This window comes from Cuculus canorus, chromosome 5 (assembly GCF_017976375.1).
Source record: "Cuculus canorus isolate bCucCan1 chromosome 5, bCucCan1.pri, whole genome shotgun sequence".
Lineage (NCBI taxonomy): Eukaryota > Metazoa > Chordata > Aves > Cuculiformes > Cuculidae > Cuculus > Cuculus canorus.
In genome coordinates, this window is record NC_071405.1 from 67,787,265 (window position 1) to 67,804,426 (window position 17,162).

The 17,162-nt window shown below is 47.3% G+C and overlaps 1 protein-coding gene across 2 annotated transcripts in view; it reads left to right on the plus strand.

Annotated features, from left to right (window-relative positions):
• Positions 1 to 2,451: 2,451 nt before the first annotated feature.
• Positions 2,452 to 17,162, plus strand: part of FLVCR2 (FLVCR heme transporter 2) — a 35,880-nt gene continuing 21,169 nt past the window's right edge. For both annotated transcript variants that reach the window (XM_009563679.2, XM_054068611.1), the window contains exons 1-3: positions 2,452 to 2,987; positions 14,862 to 15,003; positions 16,148 to 16,288. In XM_009563679.2, the coding sequence (XP_009561974.2) occupies positions 2,502 to 2,987; positions 14,862 to 15,003; positions 16,148 to 16,288 (769 nt within the window). In that variant the 5' untranslated portion in view covers positions 2,452 to 2,501. The remainder of the gene's footprint in view (positions 2,988 to 14,861; positions 15,004 to 16,147; positions 16,289 to 17,162) is intronic.

The window sequence follows — 17,162 nt, forward strand, 5'->3', positions numbered from 1 at the left end:
TAAGAGGGCAGGAGTTCTGGGAAGTGTGGGTCTACAGGTATGAAAAATACTTCACTAAATGGGCTTTTGGGAGAGCCAGGTTTGCTCCCCTGCCTAACTTATGCTCACCTGCCTGTAGGCTGTAGTTACCAGAGGCTGGACGCCGACTCCATCCATCTGCTTTCAGCTGTTATTTGCAGCAGGGGCTGTGTTTTAGTCATTCTTGATTTACTGTTTGACTTTTCCGATTGGACAAAGACCTCATTTTAGTGCAAGAAAATTATTCCTTGCTTGGCACCCTCTGGCTTTCCACAGCCTTTTTGTTGGTGATGGGTAAAACTAAGCATTTTTGAGAGACATCTCGGAGCTGAAGGTGGGACTGAAACAAGATGACACACTGTTTCTGAGTTTGGAGCAGGGCTGGTGGAAGGCAAAAGACTCTGTGTGTTTATTATTCGTCTCCCATATATGTGAAGATTTTTCTATGCATGTGCTTTTTTCAGTCACATGTAAATCATAGAATCATAGAACAGTTAGGGTTGGAAGGGACCTTAAAGATCATCTAGCTCCAACCCCCAAAGAAATGTAACTGTCCTCAGTGTTTTCCTAATGTATGACAGTGTCTACTCCATATTTTTTTTCTGTGTACTCTTTCTGCTTTTTCTTTTTCTGTGACCTAATCCCGAAAGCCACGTCCAATCCCCATCAGTCACTGATATCTTCTTCTCTGGTACCCAGAGACCTTTGACTACAGTAAACTGCTGTGTAGTACCTAAGTGTAATCATCCTGAATTTATCCAAGTTTACAAATTAAAGATGCCATGGACTATGATAACACTTCCAGTTACAGATAACTAAAGCTACAGTCCTGATGTCACACAGATCTAAATATACTATGTAGGTCATGTACTTAAGTTAGTCTTGAATAACTTAAATACTATCTTACCATCTCCAAATTTTGCTCCTTGCTCTGCTTTTGGGATCACTAATAAACGGCACTACCTTGAGCAAATCCAGTTTGCCTTGCTAAAAATTGGCCTTTTTTCTTTTCTTGATCTTGGCTTTTCAACTACTCTTTAATCAATGACAGTGATTACCTCTGGGGAACTTTGAATACTTTATAATATTGTGAAGTTTGTAAAAACCTTTTCAAATCTGATGAACCTAAAAAATCTGTACTATTTCACTGTTATATCCTCAGAGTTCTCCGACTACGCAGCTGTTGGATCACAGTCCTTTTCCTGCTGCATTTCACCTTCGTGCCCTGCACTGCTGTCACTCATTGCGTTCCAGATAAATTTAAATTACAAATTTATTAGAACAAATTCCTCTGTTCTTCCCATTGTCTCAGTACAAAGCTTGGAGTAACTTTGGGTGCCTAATCTAAGAATAAATGGGACCGATAACCTCTTTTCTGGCTCTCGCTTCTGAATTTGCCTTTCTTATGTAAAAGGACTGCATTATGGTTATGTAGTACCACAATACCAACCATCCAAGATGAGGCTGGAGGATCACTGTGGGCTGAGGAGGGGGAAAATAGGAAGATTTGCAGCTCTGCCCTCGGCGCTTCCAGTGGAGCACACAGGGAAGGCTGTGCTGCCTTTGCCTGTCTCCAGCTGTGCTCCTGGCCACTCCGCTGGGAGCAGAGAAGCCAAGCGGGTGACAAGATGCGAGCTCTGTGAGGACAGACAGCAAGAACCACTTCAGGTGACATCTGCCCCTTAGAATGATTTGTCCTAAATAGTTGTTTCTTTCCTCCTTGCAGCAGCCCAGTGGGTAACAGTCAGAGCACATCGTCAGTAACCTCTGAGCATTCCACAGGGTAAAGAGGGGCCACAGAATATTCACTTTTTCATTCTCTGACCCAAATCTTTGTTTTGGAATACAACACCCGAAGGACAGGTTATCGCTCCTGTCTTTTTAAGTGAACTTTGGGCTGTGTGTTCACTGCTGGAAAGGAGCCGAACACCACTATTGTGCAAACGAGTTCACGTTTTAAAGCTCACTCCGAGCGATGTTCAGATAAACGTGACGTCGTCCATGAAACCAACCGCAGATGGTCACTGAGCCGCGGCAGGAGCCGGTCCGGGTGGCGGATTGCTCAAGAGCTCACTGACAGCCGCAGGATGGCAACGCCGCTCTCGGCTCTTTCGCTCCAGTCGCAGCGAGACCGTTGCCTGCAGCGGGCGGGGAGGGCCCGGCCGCGCCCCCGCCACCCCGCGGTGCCCGGGCCGAGCTGCGGCCTGCGGGGCGGGGCTGCGGGGCGGGGCTGCGGCCTGCGGGGCGGGGCTTCGGCCTGCGGGGCGGGGCGGGGCTGCGGCCTGCGAGGCGGGGCGGGGCGGGGCTGTGGTCTGCGGGGCGGGGCGTGGCGGGCCGGGGCCTGCGGGGCGTGGCTGCGGCCTGCGGGGCGGGGCTGCGGCCTGCGGGGCGGGGCTGCGGGGCGGGGCGGGGCTGCGGGGCGGGGCTGCGGCAGGTGGTGCCGGCGGCGAGGCACGGGCGGAGCGGCGGCGCGGGCGGCGGGCATGGCGCGGGGGCTGCCGGCGGGTCCGAGCGCTGCCGGCTCGGCTGAGGTGCGGCTGTCCCGGCGGCGCTGGGCCGTGCTGCTGCTGTTCAGCGGCTACTCGCTGTGCAACGGCTTCCAGTGGATCCAGTACGGCAGCATCAACAATATCTTCGTGCGCTTCTACGGCGTGAGCGCCTTCGCCGTCGACTGGCTGTCCATGTGCTACATGCTCGCCTACATCCCGCTGCTGTTCCCCGCGGCCTGGCTGCTGCACCGGCGCGGGCTGCGCCCCATCGCTCTGGCCGGGGCGGCGCTCAACGCCCTGGGCGCCTGGGTGAAGCTGGGCAGCCTGAAGCCCTCCCTCTTCCCCGTCACCGTCCTGGGACAGGTGATCTGCGCCCTGGCGCAGGTCTTCATCCTGGGCATGCCCTCGCACATCGCCTCCGTCTGGTTCGGCTCCCACGAGGTCTCTACCGCCTGCTCCATCGCTGTCTTTGGCAACCAGGTAAGGAGCGGGCAGGCTGGAGATGGGGGAGCTGAGGTGGGGAGAGGTGCCCGGGGCACAGAGGGCGAGAGCGGCAGCAGTCACACAAAGCTCCTCCAGGGAGACGCAGCTGCACCTGGAGAGGGGCTGAGGGGCGGTAGTGGCGGCAGAAGCAAGAGGGACCCGAGCCTGCGAGGTCAGGGGGAGCGTGGGGCTGTGATTCTGCCCTTGAGACGTGTCAGGTTTTTCTCCAGTGCCCTTTTACTCCCGTGTCTACGAAGCTCCGGTCCAGGGGTGTGAAGCAGTAGAAGGAGGGGAATGTGTGGTGCTGAGAAACGCGATTTGGGCAGTGTCCCGCAAACCTCAGATCCGCAGTCGCTTCTGGACTTGATGCTGCGATGTCCTTCTCCTGCTGACAACTAAATGAGACGAAGGACATCAGCTGTCTACTGAAAAAGTATTTGTTACTGAGCCCTGGAGGAAAAGGATGTAACACACTTTCATACCTCTCTAAAGTAGGTACAGAGTTGCTTTGAAAAGAAAGGACCTGGAGGTGTTTAAGGAACGGGTGGATGAAGTGCTTAGGGACATGGTTTAGGGAGTTAGGAATGGTTGGACTCGATGATCCAGTGGGTCCTTTCCAACCTGGTGATTCTGTGATTCTGTGTGACCTAGAAAAGAAAGGAGCATCATGCTAGGGTGAGTTGAATTCCCTGAGCACTGCTGTGGCAGCGTGGGTCAGGGAGGCCAGTGACCTGCGCTTGCTCAACTGCCATGGTATTTTCTTGTAACCAACTAGTGCTCAGAGGAGATAAATTGTTCCACTGCTTTGAAAGGATTAGGGAAATAGCTTCTTGACCTTTGAACCGGAATACCCGCTCATCCCTCTTGCACTAAGCAGAGAGCACAATACTGATGCAGTGTGGTGTAAACGAAGTGAATCTGGCTCTGCAGTGCTGACACGAAGATGAGGGAAGCAGAGCCTGGCGTTAGCTGCTACGCTGGACCTCTGCCCCTTGCTTTGAGACCCAGCGTACTCCCCTACGCGTGACTCTGCACTACCCTGGACCATCTCTAAATCAGCCTGTGGATGGCTGCAATACGGATTTGAATGGTTTGTAGTTTCTAATGTACAGTTCTTCCTCACAGACAGCTTTGTGTGCAGTGGGTTTGAGGTCTCTTTTCCCCACATTCATGGGTTTCTCTGTTTATTTAGAAACTGCTGGGGCAAAAAGAAGTGAATACTTGGAGATGGTATTTGAGGAGCTGAAGTTTGTGAAACAGTGCTCGGGTATTAAGGACACTGGTTTCTATCTTTTGGAAAGAGAAAACATTCTTATCTTACTCTGAGCAAACCTAAGCTTTCCTCTTTGCTTTTGTCACCCAGGCTAGTGGGCTGGTTTTTATGCATTTTAAATGAATCTTTAGAGTGGAAGGCATTTAATTTGGCGTCAACGCTTTGTTGATTGAGGAGTAAATAAGTAACTGAGTATTTTGCTGTCAGACTTTTTTTTTTTTTAATTATTCAGGTGGAGTTAGTCAACAGCGTGCATAAGAAATCCAAACAGTAAGGTTTTCAGCCTGCTTGTGTTATCCTCATCGTCCTAAAAGGAGTGGGTCAGTATAACGCTTGTGAAAAGCAAGCTTGAGCTACACTTTTGCTCCACGCTGCTCCAGAGGTTGAACTGACACAGGAATGAGACCTCAGTTCTGTACATAGCCTTTGCTTTGTAAGCCCAAACTTTCCTTTTAGAGAAGAGAAGTCAGAAATAGCAGTGACTGAAGGCAGGGCGTACTTCATGAGAAGGACCTATTCACTCCCTTAGTAAAGGGTCTCGAGCTGCATAATTACAGTGAACGGAAAGTAGCTGTTTTGTTTACTGGTGGTGTTGGACAGGGGGAAGAAACAGAGGCACTATTTTTTTCCTAACTCTGCATTTAAAGACAGTGTTTTAGGGAGTGTTAGCAAAGGGTATAATACAGTGAGTTTGCAATTGCAGCATGCCAGTATGTCAAATTATTCCCTTTACTCATTCCTCTACAACTGCATGGTTTTCCTTTCCTTGTCACGTCACTTAGTTACAGATCCTCTAGGTGGAAAACTGTCATGAGTTATCATGATTATTATTATTGAATGCCAAGCATTGATGTCCCTTTCCATCAAGAACTGCAGCGGGCTACGTGGAAGAGTAGGACAGTGTCACTGCTTCTTTCCTTGATGCACCTTCTCTCTTTCTGCTCCCACCCTCTTGGCCTTCGGCATCACTTAAGCAGCGCTGTTCTGAGGAGAGTCCTGCCTGCTGGGGTGACGTCTGCTCCGGACGCTGCTGCTGCTCGCTGAGTGATGGGACCTTCAGGTTCAAAGTTAGCCCTGAACAGCAAATCAGTGAATCAGTCAGACTGGGTATTAATTATCTTAAAACCCAAACGAATCCTAGCAGAGTATCAGATTCTCCTCACTTGTTTCTGGCCATGTGTTGGCTGCAGTTGGCTGAAGTGCAGAGAAGGGTTAGATTGAGCACACTTGGATCTGTGCTGGAGTACTAGAAGAGAAGAATGTGGACACCTGTGGAGGAGGCGCTCAGTCTCTTGTTTACTTGCTGCTGGTTTTCATGACATGTAACTTTCCTGATTTTAACAGGGAGATGCATAGTTTTTTCCATTCTTTTTCCCTTGTCCCTGCAAGTGCATGGATGGAGAGGTGTAGAATGAGTTTTACTTGCATGTTGGGTACTTTGGCATTAAAATATTAGCGTTGTAAAAATCTTACTAGCATCTCATTGCTTAAAAGACTAGGAAAAATCTGTATGGGGACTTGTCCTCAGGCTGAAGTTCTGGGCTAAGGAAGCAGAAGTGTTTTGGAGAGTTCACTGGTGTCCTTCAGATGTGTCTGAATGCTGAGAGGAATTTGTCTGACATGCTTCTAAGATACAGCCATCAGTAGCAGCACGCCTGCTACATCAGCAGCGGTGTCACTTGCGGAGGAGCTCAGTGTTGGATGTTTACAACAAGTCCTGTGCACAAGAGGTGAGCGGGAGAGAGCAGTTTGCCTAAGGCCCTACTGCTTCCATTCAGGGAAACACTGTCTCTCCTGCTGGATCTGAATTGGGTAAGGAGTCTGCGTGGGGTCGTGGGTGGGGTGGATGTTGCTGCGTGTTGCTAAGTATCGGGTCTGCAAAACCGGAATGACCATTGGTTTGTGCGCTTGTAAGTCTGCAAGTGATGTTTGTGCTGGGCATGTGCCACTGTTTGATGCCTCATTGCTAACTCTATTTTGTACCTTTTGCCCTTAAGGGGAGGCAGCATCTGAAAGTCTGAGAAGTGTTGTGGAAATGGAGCGTGTCTGGTGAAACTCCTGTCTTCGAGTGGACTTTTTGATCTCTTTGGCTGTTCTGTCCCTGCTGGAGGCTCCCCATCTCTTCAGGTGGTGGTCTGCCTCGTGTCCGTCTGTAGCTTGGCCCTCTATCTCCCAGGGTTTTAACTACTAGAACAGAGAAGATTTTAGTAAGAAACCAAGAGGAGCTGATAGTGATAGTAGTTAATGATTGACACTCTCCAGCCCCGGCTCCGTTCTCCCCTGTACAGAAAGGCAGAGTGGATCAAAGCACTTGGATCACAAGGAGTGCTGCGTGGCCAGCTCTCCAGGATCCTGGACGTGGCTCAGTGTGGGAGGATGCACTGACCAAATAGCAACGTGGCTTTCCCAGGAATGTCTAAATTTCTATAAATGGATGCTGGAGCCTGAAAGACGCTTTTTCTACCCATTTCGTCTGGTGCTCCCTTCCCAGCCATACACCAAAGGCAGCTCCCCCTTCTCCCTCACAGAAGCGATTGGTGTTTGGATTATGTTCTGTGAAAGTTAGATGGGACTTAAAGGAATGACTGCAGTGGTTTTTTTAGGGGAAGGGCTGCCCTAGTGGCACCCTCAGCACTTGCCCTGCAGGACCCCGAGGCTGCCTACGTTAAGAGGCTGTAGTGGGTCCTTGACCAAAGTATTGTATCCTGACTGAGGAGTACAGCAGTAGCTGAGGTAGCTGTCAGAGCTGGAACCGCTCTTCAGCTTTACTCTCTCATATCTACTGCTGTTGTTTTGCTGTCTTGCATTTCTTTCCCAGTAAACTAGGGGAAGGTGCTTTCGAGGCAGAGAGGCCCTGAATGACTCGCATAGAGAAGCAGTCTTCATGATACGGCATTGCATCATGTTATGCAATATCAGATGATGCCACAGAAGCAGAAGTCTGATGAGGAAGGGAGTTTGCTTTGCTTCCAGAAGAGCCATGGTTATGCAAGTGCAGTTTGAAAAAATATGTTATCTCCCACATCATTGGGAAAGTGAGAAACAGCCTAAGCCCTGTCTTATCTCATCACAAGACCTGGATTACAATTTTTACTTTAACAACTTGAATCCTTTCTGCTTCTTAAACACTGCAAGAAAGGTGACTAAGCTGTGGTTTACAAACATGCATGTTGACTTCCTGACTATTTGGATTTCAGCAGGCTCTTCTAGTTTTGCTGTCAGTGGTATGGAAGAAGTGTATTCTGGAGAGCAATCCATACAAAAGTATACTGGCTAGAAACTGGCAGCTTCTGCTTTGCACAGCTCTTCAGTTGGGTATTTTCAATTCTCCTGTGGCCTTTGGTATAGAAAGGCAGCTGGGACCTGTGCTGATGGCGAAGTGTTGGGAAGCTGATGTACAGGAGGAGTCACAGGGTGTGAGATGGGGGTGGCTGGCTGCCCTCTGCAGATTGCGATATGTGAATTGTAGGGTCAGAAAGTTTAGCTTCTCCTGTGAAGTGTCATAGTTATTGCATGGTAGGTACCTGTAATTAGAAAAGGAGGGAGCACTGCAGGGCAAAGCTTTGACTCACAGAAAGAGTAGAGCAAGAGGTTGTGTTGCCCATGGTTTTCAAATAGAATCATAGAATAGTTAGGATTGGAAGAGATCTTAAAGATCATCTAGTTCCAACCCCCATGCCATGGGCAGGGACATCCCACTGGATCAGGCTGCCCAAGGTCGCATCCAACCTGTTTCACCACTCTCATGGGATTCAGAGGGATTCCCTGGGTGAATAGAGACCCAAGTCTGATGCATTTAATTATGTTGGCAGAACTGCAAGAGAGGCATCTTGCACAGGTTTCGTATGTATTGAGGTTGGTTCAAAGGTCCCCTCTGTCATACATGTAAAATCAGTGTGGTGAGGAGAGCCCCTCTGCTCCCCTTCAAAAGGGCTTCCCTACTGCAACAGAGGCACATTGTTCAGATCATAGAATAATTAAGGTTGTAAAAGACCTCTAAGATCATCCAGTCCAACCGATAATACCATCACCACCATGCCTACTAAACCATGTCACAAAGTGCCATGTCTACACATTTTTTTTAACACCTCCAGGGGTGGTGCCTCCACCACTCCCCTGGGCACCAAGTGCTTGACCACTCTTTCGGTAAAGAATTTGTTGCAAATATCCAGTCTAAACCTCCCCTGGCACAACTTGAGGCCATTTCTTCTTGTCCTATCACTTGTCGCCTGGGAGAAGAGACCAGCACCCGCCTCGCTACAGCCTCCTTTCAGGTAGTTATAGAGAGCGATAAGGTCTCCCCTGAGCCTCCTTCTCTCCAGTTCCTTCAGCTGCTCCTAATAAGACTTGTGCTCCAGAGCCATCACTGATTTCATTGCCTTTCTCTGGACACGCTCCAGCACCTCAATGTCCTTAGAGTGAGAGGCCCAAAACTGAACACAGGATTTGAGATGTAGCCTCACCCGTGCCGACTACAGGGCACAATCGCTTCCCTGGTCCTGCTGGTCACGCTATTTTTGATACAAGCCAGGATGCTGCTGGCCTTCTTGGCCACCAAAGCACACTGTTGGCTCCAACAAACTGTTCAAATTCCTCCTCCTCCCACCTGTCAGATGTGTCTTTCTGACACCACAAGTTATGTTCTGCACCTTCGCACTGGTTTGCACTACAGGATAGCAAATACGGGCTGTGTGACATCCTGATCTGGACTCATCTCTTACTGAACAGTATGGATGTTGCTGCACTTGTCTTGTGTGTTTAGTCTGTGAGATTTTTGGAGAGGCAGACTATTGTGGTAGTAGTTATCTAAGATGGAGGTTTCTAGAAGAACAAAAATCGTGGTGGTAGGGCTTGTTTTGTCGACTTTTCACCAAGAACTTTGGCTTCTTTGGTAATAATACTGTCAGATCGGTTCTCATTGTTCGTCTGTGAAATCTCACAGGATCTGATTTTAAGCTCTCTGTATCTGAAGTCACTTGTATTAGGATGAAATATAATTTAAAAAAACCAAAACCCCAGAATCCCCGAACCATTTCTACTATTGTGTCTGGAGAAGAACATCTTGAAAATGTGAAGCCCTACAGACTTAAACATAGCTGTCAGAAATCAGTTAAATCAATATGTCCAGCGGGACTGACTTGTTAAAACAGTTGAAATACCAGTCATTTTCTTCCAAAGCATGGTAATCCCTCTGGTTTTCTAGAGGATTCCTCATCGCTATGTTTCTTGGTTGATGTGGTGTTGAGGATTAGAGACAGTGCTGTGCATTGTAAGTAAATTATTCAGGACTGGTACTGCATCATCCCAGCAGCTATATGAATCTTTCCTGCTCCCTTGCTTTCAGAGGTGGTGGAGGAGGCTCCGTTAGAAATGGAGAGGTGACCCTGGAGGGAATTGGGTTGATGCAGCCCTTGGATGGCTTCTGGCAGTGGCACCAGGTGGGTGGCTCAGTGTAGGGCTGCCAGGAGGCAAGTCTTTGGCACAGGTGAAGTATCGGTTTTATGCACGCTTTAAAACATTGACTCTGATAGAGTTTCACAAACGTCCCTCAAAGAGAGACCTGTAGTGGGTAATTGGATTCTCCTATTTCTGTTCTCCAGGCTGATCTGGGGTGGTGGTGCGGGTGGTGTGCATGAAAGATTGATTCTCAGATCTAAATGACCATGGACCCTGTTACAAGGCACTCTGGGAGTGGAAAGGTAGGGTGGCTCCAGTGGTGTGCTGCCAAATGCACTGAGCTCTCATTGCTGAGAGCAGGTGAAATCCTTTATTTATTTTTTTTTGCCCCTAAAGCCTTTCCTGTGGAAAGATGCGATATGTCAGAAGATGGGAGCATCTGGACTAGTTTAGGCCAAATTTGCCAGGCAGCTTCAGGCCAGTCAGTGATAAATGCTAAGGGAAAGACAGTAAAAAAGGAGTGGATCTGCCCAACTTTCCGAATTCTTGGCTTGGGAACTTGCCAAGACCGTGTTGAAATTATAGTGGCTGAGAAGCCTATTGCACTGGTGTTTATCAATGCCTAAACTTCAGGTTTTTGATTGCTACAGTTTCTGCCCATTTGGCCAAACCCTTGGGTTTGCTGAGACTCCCTGTGCTGAGCCTCTACAGAATTCGCAGGACATTTGCCTTGATTCCTGGTTTGAGTGTTTGGTAACAGAGCAGAGTGAGCAGTTGGGTGGACTTGTACGCAAGCAGCGTAGGTTTTCAGCTGACTTGTTCTTTTGTACTCCTGGATGAATACCATCTCCTAGAAGAAATTAGTTGAAATAAATTAAGAACTTCCATTCATAATTGTTCAGCTTTTTGCTGTGTGAGGAGGTTCTGTGGATGTAGAAACCTCTCATAAATATTGTGTCATGAAAGCCGGTGAAAGACTCCAGTTAGTTCTCCCTCTTCCTCGAATGTTCTCCTTCCACAGTGATCATCTTTTGGACCTACAGACTTTCTGGCAGGCTTCCTGATTTTTGTGTGTCTGAAGAGTTTTGACTTAATTTGTGAAGTTATTCTGCAGCCTTTTCTTGCCCAAGTATGGTCTCACTTTAGCTTGGTCCTGCCTGCTGTTTTTTTTTCTTTGCTTGAAGGTATAATGTCTTTTGTTTTTTTGGTTTGTTTTGATTTTCTTTACTTAACTGTGGTTCCTTTATTCTGTTCTAAAATATTTTGCTAATATTCTCTAGGCTTACATTAAGCCTCTGATACAGTCTTTACACAATCTTAATGCTGCTTGCCAGCATTTCTTTTGTTTGGCTTTTCTTCTTAATTTCCTTTTAACAAGCTTCTTTCCTTTTAGGCAGCTCCCTCTTGCGATTTAAATATTGCCTTAGTGCTTTGGAGGGTGGATTTTTTTTTGTCACTGCTGCAAGGAAGCTGAATTTGAGTGCAGTGCAGAACCGTTCTGTAATATTCATAGTGGTCACACTGTGCTGCTCTAGGTCTAAATCACAAATTGTGCTGCCTCTTACAGGTCCTCCTCAGAAACGAGTATTTATGGACTCAAAAAATGCAGTCTCTGCATCATCCCTGTCATGATGCTTATTTATCCTGCAAGGGCGTTGTTGGAGTTTCTCACTGTTGTATTTTTTCTGCCTTTGCAGCAGCTCTCTCCTTCTATCTTTTAACACTTTAATTGACCTTCCGTGTTTGCTAGTCTCCTCTGCCAATATTTGTGCTTACTTAAGGAATTTGTACGGCTTTGTATTCCCATTGCTGACTCTTAATTTTCTTTAAGGTGGGGACCCACTCCTCTATTGATCATTCATTTACAATTTTAATGCTGGCACTGCACTGTTTATCTTCCTTCAGCAGACTCTTAATATACAAACAGCTAAGCTTAAATTAGACATCTCATTTTCCATTTCAAGACTTAGATTACATTTATACCATCTTATTAGCCACTTGCTCTTGGTTTTGTTGCCTGTTCTTGTATGCGCTTGAATCTTTAATATGATGTTGTTGTTGGGGCTGGTCTTTGACAAAATTCAGGTAGGAAATGCCATCTTTCTGTCCTTTATCAGCCTTTAAAGAGTAAGTACGCTCTGCTGTAGTTGTTGACTTTCCTGGTATTCTGTTTAAAAATTGCCCAAAGCCTTCTTAAAATAAAGTGCCGTCAGCCTGGTTCCCGAGGAGAGATTCTCAGAGATTATGACAGTGTTGTGTGTTTTAGGTGTGGAGATGCTGAATGATGTGCTAAATTTTGGGAACTAGAGCCTATCTGTCCAGGTCTTGGAGACCTTTCTGCCTGTACAAAGGTTGGAGATGCTAATTTATATGCTGGTGAGAGGGACCGCGCTAAGAACCCTAATGACTGATGATCTTTGTAAGGAGTGTAGCACAGATTGCTGCAGGACCAACCTTGGTTTTACATTGTTGTATTTCCTCTGCCCTAATGTGAGAGGTGTGGAGAAGGAAGAAAAGTTATTTTTTTTCCTTGCTAAGGTGTCTTTAAATTTTCTTATTAACTGATTACAGTGTTATCTGTTGGGTTGAAGGTGAAGGGGGCACTGACCTGATAAGAACCAGGCTGAAAATCTCCTTGTGAAGGGTAAAGTATGTTTTGTATAATACTCATCATGTTGTTGACAGCTTGTCTTTGTTACTAAAAATGGTATGAGTAATCCAGGGTCTGTGAGTATCCTCCAGGAAGTCTTCATTCTTATCAAGTCCTTTCCTGGAGGTGTTTATAGAATGGGTGGATGAAGTGCTTAGGGATGAGGTTTAAGGGAGTGTTAGGAATGGTTGGACTCGATGATCCAGTGGGTCCTTTCCAACCTGGTGATTCTATGATTCTATGAAGTCAATGGGCCTCTTCTTCATAGGATTAATAACATCAGTTGCTATGAAATTTAAGATGCAGCTCCTATTGCTATGATTTCTGAGAATTTTTTTTTCCTTCTAATACCTAGTCCTTCTCAAGGGTTTAACAAACTTGATGGATCAAGTGATTCCTTTTTTTAGAGGGAATGAGAGGACACGGAATGAAAGGCATTTATGCTTAGGTAAAATTGTCCAAGTCTTCTGAGAAGACAACAACAGTGTCCAAGAAAGCTGAGAAAGTCTGTGTCCTGTTGGGTAAGCAGTGACTATAGGACTTCCCACTAAAGAATTTCTGAACACTTTGCAAAAGAGATTCTCATTACCTTCTCTGCTAGCTAGATCAGATAGAACCTTTTTCAGGATGGAGAAGCTAGAGGGAGACCTGAAAGGAGTGAATCCCAATTGTGGTCCTGGAGAAACTTGTCAGAGGTCAGAATAAAGCATGGATCTCTCCTCCTTTCCTGTTCTTGATTTCCTGCGGTTCAGCTCCTTGTGGGACTAGCATGTGATTGCAGAGAGCAGGAAGCCAAGAAGCACCTAGCAGAGGAATCCAGCCCAGTTCTTCCCACATTAAATGATGATAAGACAAAGAAGCAATTTCCAGGAAGGTGGTGTTTATAGACCTCAGTTGGTAAAAGGTAGAGGGCACATGTGAGACCTGATATGTAAGAGCTAGTAGGACTTTTCCCTCAAATGGAAAGGACCAATATTGAGTCTTTACCTCCAAGTTTGAACCTTTGGAAATGCTAAGAAGGTAGGAGTAGAGCCCAGTGTGGGTTTGTCCTGGGCTGAACAGGCATGCTGGAGCCACAGGTCTGCACTTGGGCCACAAACAGTGTGAAATAAATGTGCTGCAGAGACAAACGAGCCTCTGCCCTCTAGGAGCTATCTCTGAGAGCACCTCTGTTTGGTGCAGTTGCCCCTTCTGTGCAGCTGCAGGCTTGTTTCCCTTGGGCAGAGAAAGGGGAGGCTGGCAATTGGATGAAGATTGGAGCTTGAAGCCTCTAGGCTAGATGATAGTTGTGTGAGTCTCTCGGGTCAGAGGGCAGTGGAGAGGAGGAGAGCAGATCTGACTTGCTGTGATGAGAGGCTGGGGATAGGCTATGTCCAAACAAAATTGAGTGCTGGCAAGTTTAGTCCTGTGTCGGAGGCTGCCTGTGCCCAGTGGGTGTTAGGAAGGTTTAAACCTTCCTAATGGTCTCTCTCTGAGGTTTCCTCCTAAGCTCTTTCAATCTTTGGCTTGCTGTCTGGGTCAGCACGACATGTGTCTGTCTTCAGTCCATTTAACCAACCACCAAATGTTGTCATTCAGTGCCCTAAACTGGTGGAGCGCATCTTTAATCCTGTGGTGACTCTTCCCACCAGCTCCATGTCCCAGCACCAAGAACTTGGCGCAGATGCCTGTTGCTGGTCCTGACCTACACTATTCCAGATCCTAGTAGAGGGCATTGTTTGACGCAGGAGAAGTTTGGCTGGACATTGTTGAATCGGGTGTCGAAGTCTAGCAGATAGGTCTGTTTGAAACATAAGCATTCTTCTATGAGTCATATCTTAAGAATCTACTATCTGGGTGGAGGAGTTTGTGGAGAGTTTTCTGGGGCATAGTCCTCGTTTTCCGTACTTGTAGAGTAATAGACGCTTTCCAGGGATCGTGAAGACATCGAGTGCTGCAGAATCATTCTGTAGGGCAGCAGTTGGCTAAGTGGGGCTGTCTTGCTGCTGTTCAGTCATCAGTGAGACATAAACCCTATTCTCTCCAATTTGTTATCCTGGGAGTAGTGCTTGTCTGGCTGGAGAATAAATTGGTTCAACAACTCATTAAGCCAGCCAAGACTTGTGGTGGGTCTTGACAATTTTGTTTACTGCAATTTTTAATGAGCAAAATTGGATTACCAGGTGATCCAGGCCAGCATCAGGGCAGGTGCAAGATAAGGATTGGGATGCGTGTCTGGATAGGAACATACATGCATGGGGGAGGACAGGGGAATCAAGACCTCCACTTCAGTGGAGGCAGGTATTCATTCTGCTCAATTCTGTTGTAAAACCTTGGCTTGAGTTGTCACAACTGACAGTTGTGAGTGCAGTGAGGGAACACCTCTCTATGGCTTAATTGCAGTGTGTGTCTGGCTTTTATCTTAATTGTTGGGTGGTAAAGAAGATATTTGGCCTAGGTTGTGGAACTGGAGTAGGCTGTGCACACAGGGGGTGAGCGGTGGGGTGGTGGCGGTATTGTGGTTCAGTGTTACGGCTCTGTGTAACCTGTGTCCCCTCTCTCTCCTGCTCAGCTTGGCATCGCTGTGGGTTTTCTGGTCCCTCCAGTTCTGGTTCCTAATGTTGAGGATGTGGAGAAGCTGGCCTACCACATCAGCATCATGTTCTTCATTACGGCAGGTGTGGCAACAGCCCTCTTCATCCTGGTCATCATAGGTAAGGAGGTGAGAACATGCACATGAAACCAGGTGCAGTACAGTATCTTGCTGTTTCAAGCCCATGATGAACAGCACATGCAGGAGGGGGTGCAAGAGGTTGTAGAGGCCTGCCAAATTGTTCGTTTTATCCTTTGATTGCATATGTAATAAAACCTTTGCATGAGTAAGTCCTTTAAAAACCAGTAGAAATCTTCCAAGGTCTACAGTCATCTTGCCTGCAAACAGGGTGCTGGGCCGTGGGTTGTGTTTTGGGCCTGACTGCCTCTTGAGGGTAGGGAGAAAGAGGCAGATGATATGGCATCGTAGGAGCAAGCTGTTCCCAGGAGAAAAAAAGGTAACCAGTTACGAGTGGAGAGGAGGAAGCGTTCGGTGCAGTAGCAGGACACTAGAGGTGCAGTTCCCCTGCTTAACATGTGAAGTGGAAGCCAGATCTATAGCGTGAGAGGTTGGCTTGCGCTCTGGAGAGCCGAGCTTGTCTGCTGAACCCCATATAAATTTATTTTTTTTTTTAGGCTCCTCTTTCCAGCTTCTTCATGTTGCCTAGTGGCTGAATCAGATGTAGACTTTAAAGAATCTGGGGCAGGAAATAGACGGGGTACAAAAATGGCTCTCTAGCACCCACTACAGTAGCATTGCCTGTGACTGGGAGTTTTGGATCTCTGCTAGTTCGGGAGGGCAGATGGCTTGGCCAGCCCAAATAAAAATAAAACGTGGCATACACATCGCTCCCGAGACACTGGGCACTGCAGGGCACTAGGCCACCTTTTGCAGCTGGCTTTTCCCATTCCATTTTTGCGCTTGTCGCTCCATGTAACACTTTTGTGGGTGGGTGGGTGGCCATCCTCCTGGAAACAAAGGCATTAGTCCTGTGAGCTCTTCTGTTGTTACCAGACACTGCCTACACAAAAAGCCAATTGAAGGCAAGGTGTTACCCAGTGGCAGGAGTTATTGTTGGAGAGAACCTCTTCTCTTCTGTTCGTGGATAAGTTCGTGCATGGAGAGCAAAGCTTAAGGACGATAGTGTGTTTTGTACACTTGGTTTTACTAGCCCCTCTGCAGTCCCTTAGATGTGTCTACCTACAGTGTGTGCTCAGGCTCCCAGATTGCACCGTTACAAACATGTACTTTGTGTCTGGTTTTAGTTTTCAAGGAGAAGCCCCAATACCCTCCAAGCCGAGCTCAGGCCTTGATCCAGTCAAGACCGACAGAGGACTGTTCCTATGTGCAATCAATTCTCCATCTGCTCCGCAACATCAACTTTTTGCTGCTTATGATCACTTACGGTAAGATCTGGCCTTTCTTCTTTGCACTTACCGCTGTTAGACATGCTGAGCTTCTCCCTCCCACTCTATACTCTGCCAGGGCAGTAACTGGCCTTAGGTGTTTTACGGGAGCATAAGGATAGCTGTGCTGCCGCTGAGCAGGAGTCTTGCTAGCCCTGTAATCTCCATCTCTTGTTACAAGTAAATATCTAAGGAAGAACAAAAGCAAGGCAAGCACACAGGGAACAATGTGCCCCTACTGCTGTTTTCCCAATCTCTGACTATATTCTGTTCAGAGGATGTCTTTACTCTGTTGTCTTCTTTTCCAGTCAGTTACTGTCCATGAACTAATCTAAGTGCTTACCTAAGAAATCTATGGAGCTGTGTCTGAGCGCAGGACGCAGCACCGAGTGAGAGAGTATGACTGCCAAGCATCCCGGTGGATCTCATGTGGAGGATGTAGATGTGCAGACTGCTTCAGCTTTCTTGGCAGTCCCAGTGAAGCAAATAGAAGGAAGGGTTAGAGAATATCTTTTGCCGTCTGTCTCTGCACACTGGGTTTCTTGCTTGCTTTTCTTCAGCTGTCTTGGTCTGTTTCACTGAGGGCAGTGTGATGTGTTGAATCTGTTCTTAATGCTGAATTGTCACATGGAAAAGTATTTTTCTCTTCAGTGAAAAGGCCATTGTGGTTTACGCCAGGCTGCATAATAGGATATACTGTAGCCAGTTAGTCTGCAGGGAGTTCTGACCTCACTTCCCTCCTCAGGGGGAAAGTTAAATGGTGCTGGAAGTTCTACAGCTCTGCCAGCAGTTGTGCCTAACGGACCTGATTGATGAGTAACTGATATTAGAGAGACTGAGATGGTGGCATTGCACCTTCTGTGTGTGGTAATGG